This window comes from Mobula hypostoma, chromosome 1 (assembly GCF_963921235.1).
Source record: "Mobula hypostoma chromosome 1, sMobHyp1.1, whole genome shotgun sequence".
In the NCBI taxonomy this organism is placed as follows: Eukaryota; Metazoa; Chordata; class Chondrichthyes; order Myliobatiformes; family Myliobatidae; genus Mobula; species Mobula hypostoma.
The window spans coordinates 229,537,601-229,547,998 of NC_086097.1; the positions used below are offsets into that span (position 1 = coordinate 229,537,601).

The window sequence follows — 10,398 nt, forward strand, 5'->3', positions numbered from 1 at the left end:
TTTTCTTGGCCATGAAGCCTTCTCACCCTTCAAAAATCCCTGGACCATACAAATATCTATCTGATCTTGTGGCCTTCTATTTCAAGTAGCTATGTGTTTAGCCAATCTGAATTTCCTTTCTGTAAACATCTCCATTTTCCTCTTTTTGCTTAAGATGCTGTTTAAAACCTATCTCAGTAACTAAACTTTTGATTATTCCCTTTCTGTCTCTTGGTTTGGTGTCATATTATCTTGATTCTATCTCTGAGCTGCCTTTTTTTGTTATTATATATTGTATTTTGCTATCTGTGAAGTTTGCAGCCAGCTTTTGAGCTACTCCTCTGACCGCCTCTACACTGTGCTGACTGAAATTCTTGAACTTACTTCTTTACAGGTTGGTGAGATAGTCAAAACAGACTTTAAGTTTGTGTAAAATGAAAGGGAAGGATTCTGATCTCTGGTGCTTAAGGGATCTATGCTTTCATAACCTCAGGTGAAAGTTCTTTGACTGGAAAAGGTGAAATGAATAAAGGCTTGTATATTTGGAAAATTCTTAGCTGATTAGTATGTAAACATCTAATAATTTAGTAATTTTTCTCTTATAGTCTTTGTGCAATAAGCAGAATTGTATATTAGTTACAGTGTACCATCTTTCATTTTCCCATTTACTAATTTTATTAGAAAATATATGTTGACAACAAGAATTGCCTGTTTGTATTTGATTGACTAACTTGATTTTTTTTCCCCACAGGTACACAAGAAGGATAAAAAATACAAATGTATGGTTTGCAAAAAGTTTTTCACTCTAGCAGCCAGTGTTGGAATTAGGCACGGATCTCGAAGATACGGCGTGTGTTTGGATTGTTCTGGTGGTGATAGACAGACAAAAGGTGACCATGATGGTATGGACCTTATGGTTGATCCAGAATTTTTTAAAGAGCAGCAAGAAGAACAGGATGACCCAGGTGGACTGGAACAAGAAGAAAATGAGAGAATGGTTGGTGAAGATGTACCAGATGAAGAAGGAGCAGGGGATATCGATAGAGAGCAGTGGGAAGATGCTGGGGCTAGTGAGACATATGTCATATTAGATAATGACTAGCTGGTTCTTCAGCCCTTGTGCTGTAAAACTAAAAAGTGTAATTATGTTTCTTCACTGTATTGGCAAACTATGAATTTTATTTGAATTGCAATGATTATGGATTGGCAACAAAACACTAAATTTTTCATATTTTTCTGATAGCTGTAATTATTGGATAATTGATATTTTAATGATTGTAGTTAGTGGTTTCACCACAGTAATGATGGAAGAGTCTTGGAGTCAGTGATGGGCAATTCCTTATTATAACCGAAACTGATATAACCATGTTCTTTTCCCACAAATCTAACTAAACAAGAAAGTATTAAGCAAAAATGTAGTGGTGTGCGACCTGAAGTGTCGAATCAAGCAGAAACCATCTCACTGACTGGTATACAAAAGAAACTAAGACCACAGACTATCTTGTAACAGGAGAAGGCCATCAAACACAAACAAACATCATTTCTTCAATGGTGAACCCTGGGTTTACCTTTTTGCTTCTTTCAAATGAAAACATCCACTTGTTCCTTGAAACCATGTGCTTTTTTTAAAGTCACTAGCATTTCCTGATAATTAATGCACAGCTAACATTACCTTTTGGGTGAAACAGATTTGCAAACTACTGTTAATTCCTCTCATTCCTCAATCGTCCTTCATATTCCTTCACGTCAGTGTTTGCTAAAATAGTTGATCAGGTTTAGTCGTGACAATGTCATCTTGGGTCATCTTAAATTCATGTTTTTATCCAAAGAAAATTTTGTTGCTCTTTTTTTTCAGCCTTTCAACTCAACCCCCTGTACTCAGGATCTTTGTTCACCTTTCAACTTTCTTGGAAGCAGTATTTTTCTTTCCATGAAAGGCAAGCAATTTAGACAATATTGCAATTGGAGCTTGACTATCCCCAGATGAAACTGTAATAGTGGAATGAACAGGGTTTGAAATTTCTGAAGGATTGGACTTGGAATTTGATGTCTGGAGTATTGGTTTATTCTATGCATTTTCAAGGCTCAACCTTGCAGGCAAGAAAGCCAATTATTATATAGGTGCTAGTAACTTTAAACTTTTGAAGTGTTTGTGTGTCACTTAAAATGAGCAAAGTCAGCATTCAATCTTACTGCATTCCAGAGAGAAGTTATCTGCAGTATATATGGCACCTTCACTAAGTGCTGTTTGTGGCATTTAAGCAAAAGAAATTCATGATACAACATCATTAATGAAGACCATGCTTTATAGTCTTATTTCTGTGAACTGAGAGGAAACAATTTGATGTGTACGTTTAAGCTGGTAATTTACTTGTTCTGAGACAGACAAGGTCTGTGTCATAATGAATAAATTAGACACCAGTATAACTGAATTCGGATTAACTGAAAAGCAGTGAATAGTATTTTCTCCCTTTTACAGGAGAAGATGTCATGTTTGGGTATGGTGTACACAAAACAGTGTGCGTGCTACTTGATGAACTACGTAATATCCAGTTTGCATGCTCATCCTTAGCATTCTTGAGTCTGAAATTCTTTATGCACTACATTATGAAATGCCACTATGTGTTAGTGGTTTTGCAAAGAAAACACTTCGACTTGGTCCATCAATTTACCTGCTATTGAGTATGACTTTTGTTTTACACGTTGAGTAAGGCTGCTGATACTTTTGTTTCCAACACCCTTCAGTTGGCTGTTTTATTTAAAACTGATCCATTGTGGAAGGAAGAATTGCTGGGATGGTGAAGAGGAAGATTGTTGAATCTAACAGGGCAATTTGCAAATTACCCACTTTTCAAGTATATTAAGCCAGATCATTGTGAAATAACTGACAAATTCTTGAATTACACCTAAATTATTTGAAGAGTGTTAAAATATAGCTGCTTCAAAAGGCATGAGTAAAAACAGAAAATTATTGAAATACTCAGCAGGTCAGGCAGCATCTTCTTAGAGAAAAGAATGAGTTAATGTTTTAGGTTGATGAACTTTCATCGGAACTGGTGAATGTATATGCAGTTGAAAGAGTTTGAGTGTGTTACTTTAATCCAGCCATTTTGGACGGTGGGTATAGTAGAAATTAGAAACATTAAGTCCTTTATAAAACCCAAGTTGCTTTATTTCCCAATGGAAGTACACTAGCCAAAGCTACAACAATGCTTTTGAGTACTCTCATATCTAATGACAGTGATTCATTTGAAGTCATACACTTTTGCTATGTATTCAAAACCATTAAGCTACAGTTACAATCAGTAAACCCTTACCCCAGTTTTGTAGTTGAGACTATTCTTGATTTCTTCTTGATACTTTTGATCAGTGCTTCTGTATCTTGGAGTAGGAATTGATTTCAAAAACCTGTGCTTTCTATACCAAAAAATCATGTGCTGTCATTGTTTTGAGAATGCTCTGGAACACTGAAACAGAAATATAAGTTCAATTATTAGTGAAAAGAGAACTATTAGGAATAGAAACCATTAAAGATGGGTATTTTTAGTTGACGTTTAATGTTATTGTAAATGAGCACATCAAGCAAGTGACATCTTGATCAGGTGAGTTTTTCAGCACATGGCTGTGTCAATTTCTATTTCACCTTTCTCATCTCAAATTTCCAACTGTATTGGATGAATAACTGTTTCACCAAATGAAGTAGCAGCAACTTAATTGGAGACTGCAGCACTGGAGAAAATGAAATAGGGACTGGTAGTTTAAAAGGTAATTGTCAGAATCAGGTTTATTATCACTGTCTTATGTGATACAAAGATTGCTGTTTAGTGGCAGCAGTACAAGGGCAGCAGGAGGTTATGTTCTGTAAAATTTCCTTCACTCTGTTTTTGTATTCTGGAAAGCTGTGTCCTCAGCATTTCAGCTATTTAAATTTTTGGGTCTTAACTGCACTAATCTGATGATCCTGAGGTAGTGTGAAACGGGCACCTTGAGTAAATGTAGAGGCACATCAAAGGTGATACTGACACTACTCAAAAAGACTTCCACAGACTTCTTGAACTGGATTTTCTGGAATTGATTGGAAATGTGATTAGTGGCTGATGCTGTACTGAATCAACTAATTTGGGGAAGATTAAACCATGGGCCCAAGACAGTACCATATAAAATGCAGTATTTCCTTATTTGGCTATTGGATTGTACTTTAAGAAGGACAGAGATAACTTTGAGGTACTACAGAGAGTGGAAATCCAGAGCAACGTGCTGAAGGAGCTCAGTAGGTCAGACAGCATCAATGGATGGGAGTAAACAGTCGATGTTTCGGGCCAAGACCCTTCATCAGGACTGAGGTAATTCTGTGTATGTATGAACTTCTGTAAGTTCTGCATACAGACATGAAGAAGTTGATTTAAAATGGGCTTGCTGAACCTTTTGATTAATAATGCAGAATGGCTTATTACACCTTTTACATTATGTTTCTAACGACTGAAGGAAGTTTAGCTCAATATTTTACTGCTTCCTTGCCAGTTTCAGTAGTCCATTTAGGTTTTGTCACTGGTGTCATCACGATTTAACATATCTATTTGACTAGAAATTTTCAAGCCAAATAAGAGGCAACTTGGTAGCCTTTGTCCATATTTACGTCTTTTTAATATTTTAGAATTTTGAAGAATGTGTTACCTTTTTTAATGCTAGAGGCAGTTTTATGGAAAGTTAAGATCAAGATAATTTAGAATTGTATGAAGTTAATTCTTTATACAATCTTTACTATTTATACTATTACACATTTTGGTATTAATGCACTTTACCATGTTTGGAAACAGGACAGAGTGATGTCACTGCATTGACAATTGTGCATGTTAGAGTAAACTTTTGCCTTGGCTCTGATAAAACTATAGATATTGCCTTTTAAATGTTTGAGGCCCCTTAATGTTCATTCTGCACAGCCAACCATCCCTGCCCCACCAAGAATGTAGTGCTGTCTCTTGGATCATTTTAGCCCTTTTTTTATTTATGGTCTGACAATAATTGTTTTTATTTATTTCTTAGACTTTTTAATGTTAAGGTTTCCATCTGCTATCTGCAAACTGACATTCAGCCATTTATCTTCCTTTGTTCTTTGTTAATGTTTGTAATGGTTTGGTGTGCTTCAATGCTATTAAGCCCCTGCACCTCAGCCAGAATATTTTAGAGTTGCAAGCATCATTTTGTGAGATTATTAATGCACTAATGTTGATACAGAAGGGAACTATTAGTCTTTATAATCTACTTTTCCTTTATTGGATCCTCCCTGTTGAAATAACATGATAGTTTCACTATGGGACATTATTATACATTACTGGAAAGAATTACTTAGTCTTGAAGGTGTTGGTGCATATTGGAATGGTCTGTACTAAAAATGGATACTTCTATAAAGCAAATTATTTTACAGTCATAAGACTAGTGCCACTGTAATTCAGGCCGTGGTTAGTAAGATATATTTTTCTGATCCAAAAGATGAACCATGATCCAACTTCCTCAGCTTAGATCTCAGTAACCATAATTACCAAAGAATTCTGACAAAATACAGTATTATGGTTATTCAAGAGATTGTGAGATAATTATTCTGAAAAGCAAATTGTACAATTCTAAGTCTTTTTTTTGTAGATACTTCTAGTTTTATCATTTCAGTTTATTAAAGCGATTTTATTATTTAAAGGGCAAAAGAATTGTTTTCAAATATTCCACATGAATGAAATACTTAAATATGACTTAGATCAAACAGTTAGATGTTATTTATATCAAGGATTGTGTCTTTGGCTGTAATTTTCCATTTGATGTCAACAGGTATTTATAGTTGAAATTGGGTACAGCAAACTAACTGATTTAGATTAAACCTTTTCAATTTTGTATTTGACACACTTCAAGGATATGGGGCTAAACAAGGTTTAGAAATATCAGAGACCCAAGAATTGTGCCCTGTGAGGATTTGCCCGCCACTGATTATTATGAAACATAGCATTCTATTGTTTAAGGTAGTTGTGTGTCTAATCCATAAACAAAGTTTATTATTGTATATGTGATCAGCAAGTCTGACAATTTGTAACTCTGCAGGTTATGTTAATTATCCATGAGACAAAATTAATAAGCTGTGCTTTTGGAAAGTAATTTTTGCAGACCTTTAAACATAGTACATTTTTGTTCCCATTCTTGTTTCCTACCAGTTATTTATATAGTATAATGGATTTATTTCCACTGTATAGACTGCTGTGTGTAATAAATATCTGTAGTTAATAGTGGCAGCATAAAGCAGCTGATTTATTTATATGAGGAAGGAGAAGATAGGGAGGATTTCAGGACTAGAAAAATAAGGTAATTGAATCTTCACATGCAATATTGACAAAATCCAAATTGTAGAAAGTCAACTGCCCTTGTCGTAAACCTCTGAATTTAATTATGGATATCATAATTGGCTGTGGAATTTACCTCAGATTTAGGAGTTATGACTTTCAAATAACAGATTGGTTGATTTGTTCAGCTGAATTTTGATGATGGGATTATTTCTTGATTTCACTCAGTGTGTAGACCAAACGTGCTGTTCTGCAATAATGGAATTTTTTTTTGTACCAAAAGAGGAGGGGGGATATTGTGTAAGGGCACCGATATGTTGATATTAAGTTATAATAAATGATATTAAGTCACTTAAGAATTGACTTGGGAGCCATTTCTGTAAGGTAGGAAGAGCTTCTGGATATGCATCACCTTCAACTGATGCAGCGTAACACAAGTTCAAATTAATTTTTTTTAAAATACTTTATACAAATAATATATATACACTGTAGCAACTATATATTTTCCTATTAGAGTGATTGCAGCTCAGTTAAGAAAAACATTCATTCTTGAGAGATTAATAGTCCTCAAACATTTGTGTTTTGTTTTGAAGTTACTTAATAGTTAGGGGCAGAGGATTTTCTTTGCAAAAATGATTTATAAATGAATTTGGGATCAAAAGCGCAATAGTGAATGTTTAATTCGTTGGGTTGAAGCTAGAACATCCACTATTAAATGGAAGCCCTAATTTAACTGTATTCTCATTTTCTGGCAATAGTAGATGACATGGTTAAGGGATAAAATCATTCAAATGTGTGTGTGTTGAGCCAGAAAGAAGGAACAGTCGTAATTTTAATGGAAAACCCAACTGTACTTCAGATACCTAAAATTAGCATTGTATCACTACCTTCACAACAAACACTATAGGTTTCATTACACACTGGTAGTGGTAGCAGTAACCCAGAAGATGAATTTTTCAATTCAGTATAGAGATCAATAGAAAATAAAATCCATTGCCTGAATTCAAAACAATTATATGCATTAACACCTACATAATTGCCTATTGGAGGTTTTAATCTTGCTGTACTGCTGTAGTACCTAAGGATTGTTTTTCTGTAAACACTGACTGAGAACTATGCATGTTAATTTTCAAAACCCAGATCAACAGTATAACAATTTCTTTTTCTTGTGAGTGTCAAAATGTGGCACCATGTACACATTCTTAGTTGCTTTTTGTACCTAACTCTGTAGTTTTGAAGCACTGAACAGAAGAAAAAAATTATTATGTATGCGACACGTTACCAAGGCAGAATCTTTGTTTCTCTATGCTTGTATGTAAAAATTATGGAAATATTTTTCCTTTGGAAAATATTAATTAATAAGTTGTGTGTTTCTAATTTTGGAACTTGTTAAAGAAACTCCAAGCTCTAAATCAATATTCAATACACTGAGGTCTGCTGAATATTGTTCTTGCACTATATTATTTCAGTTACAGACTAATGCAACTTCAGCATCTTAACTTTGCATTTTGCTCGTGATTAAACCAAAGTCATTTTCTCTTGATTTTGTTAAGAATAAGTTAAACCTCAGGAAGTAGACCAAAGTGGTGTTGTAAAAAAAACAGATAAGGGTTGGGGGAAACTGGGAAATGGAGAAACTGTCCACTTAAAATCATGTTAAATATTCTATGATACTAGTCAAATAAATATGAGGGGTTCTATCAGCTTCTGTGATCATTCCTTCTGCACCCAATAACATTTTAAAAAATTGGTCATCTCAATGTTGTTTGTGGAATTCAGTTATGAACAAATACTGCCTAACAGTTAGTGTAGTATTAGTGATTCACTTTCTGTGAATTCCACTGTGACACTTGAAACTTATGATGTTACAGTGTGTGTAAAAACATTTTTCTTAATCTGATTTTCTTCATACAAATCTAAACACATAACCAGAAGATATACTTCCTTGTATCCAGAAGTACATAGCCTTATGCAGCCAGATGGAAGAATATGTCTGAGTAATTAATGGCTGAACTCAGATAAGACGAAACATTTAGTTTGCAACCTCCTTTTATTTTTGAAGTGGAATGTTAAAATTTAAGTTAAGGCCCAGGAGTGTTCTGTGTATTAAATAAGTTGTACTAAAGCCTGGACTTTCTTTAAAAAGATTATTTTGAGTAAATAAGTTTATTCCTTTTCTCCAAACCTCATGTTTCTCCAAAGGCCTCAGGGTAACTATGAATACATGAATTATGGATATGAGATAAAAAAAAATTCACTTTAAATAATGAAAAATGGTTCTGTGTTGCACATTCTTTTTTTTCTTATTACTAATTTTCTTTTAGATTTGATGTGATTTAATATGTAAATTTGATAAATGATCAGTTTGTAGATTGTATGCAGTAAACTGTAAATTCTTTTTGTAAAGACTTAACTATTATTGGTGACTATTTTTGCTTGTCTAAGCTGGTGCTATACATGTACTGAACTCAACACAAATGTTGAATGATTTGTTTTGATATTTTGGATCTTTAATCACACTTTCATGTTTCACCATTGAATAAGAACATGATTTTAATCAGAGCTGTGTTGAATTTGTGATTTCCACTGTCAATGCAGACAATTAGTGTGTCTCATGTATTGAAGTGGCTGATTCTGAGAATGTATTAAATCATGTTCTGGGAACAGAGTTGATCTTTAAGCTTAAATTTTAGCAATATTAGAAGGGTTGGTTATGTTCAAGTGAATTTTTAGAAAAATTATTTCCTCCTTCATACTCAACTATGGTCCCTGTACCTTCAGCTGCCATGGCCTTAAATTTCAGAAGTTCCTGCTTAAACATTTTCAAGTCTTGACCAACTTCCATCTTTTTAAAATGCTCCTTAAAGACATACTCCCATTTGAGTATGTTTTTGATCATCTACCACATTGCTCTTGTGTGCCTTACCATCATCGGATTTTAGCTTGATATGTTCCACCAAGTGCCTTGGGATTAATTTGCTGTTTTAAAGGTGCTATATAAATGGAAGTTGTTCATGTTCTGCAATATGCAGTTGTTTACTTTCTGCTTTGTTTCATTTATTTCATACTAATAGAATTTATGCTTGATACCTGCAAGTGTACATTATGAGCAAGGAGCAGTTAAAGTATGTTTGTGTTGAAGGATAACAAGTGCAATTTAAAGGTATGAATGAGTGGGGCAGTGGGTGGAAGTATTCAGAAGAATGGGAGTATATGTAGAACAATGAATCGTAAGGTCAGTACTGAAATTACATTAAAATATGACTCAATAATGGATGTATAAAATGTGTATAGTCAATCTGATTTTCAGAAAGGCAAAATACGCCAGCATTCTTATTTTGGATACCATTTCCCAACTAGACAAGAAAAGCATTTTGATAAACAATCTCTATCCAAAATTTCAAATGCTCATTCCTAGTCATCAATGGAAAAAAGGCAGCAGGTTGAGGTGGTGTTGGGTGGTAATGTTGGCAGTGAAACACTGAGCTGTTAATGTAATGGAGAATCGTCTATATTGAGTTGGTTTTACCATGTCAATTTGAAAATACTGTTCTGAATCTGGCTCTAGCCATAAACAGGACACGTTTCCAGGAGTTAAGCCCAATTTCAGGCAATTAGTATGGAGTTTTTGGTTATTTATACTCAGGCTACTTGCAAGTTTTGAAACGGACAATAAAATTACCTTTTTGTAACAAGGTTCTTTAGCTGTATTAATAAATACACAGGTTATTACTTTAGAGTTGAAGTTTTCTTAAAAAAATGCAAGGGAGAAATAAACAATCACATTTTGAAATGTTCTATTGTGTTGGTTCCTGGAAGAATTTCAGTTTGCGATAATGCAATTACAAACTTAAATTGTAATGTTATTTCAGAAAACCGGCATACTTTTTGTCCAGATATTTGACTTTATCCCAGGCATGAAGAACTTGTTCAGACTAAAAAATCATTTGCAATGCTTGCATTGTTCCTGCTGTGGAACAGATGGACAGAAGACAAAATGGGATATTTTTATTTGAAAGCACTGTGAAGTCACATTCACAGTGACAGATGTAGGAGTGAGAGTGAATATTAATTGTAAACCAGATAATTCAAGATA

The 10,398-nt window shown here is 34.1% G+C and overlaps 1 protein-coding gene across 1 annotated transcript in view; it reads left to right on the forward strand.

Annotated features, from left to right (window-relative positions):
• The window catches only part of zbtb10 (zinc finger and BTB domain containing 10), a 98,639-nt gene extending 88,244 nt beyond the window's left edge, over positions 1-10,395 (forward strand). The window contains exon 5 of the mRNA XM_063065574.1: positions 731-10,395. Within this exon, the coding sequence (XP_062921644.1) occupies positions 731-1,081 (351 nt within the window). The 3' untranslated portion in view covers positions 1,082-10,395. The remainder of the gene's footprint in view (positions 1-730) is intronic.
• Positions 10,396-10,398: the final 3 nt, after the last annotated feature.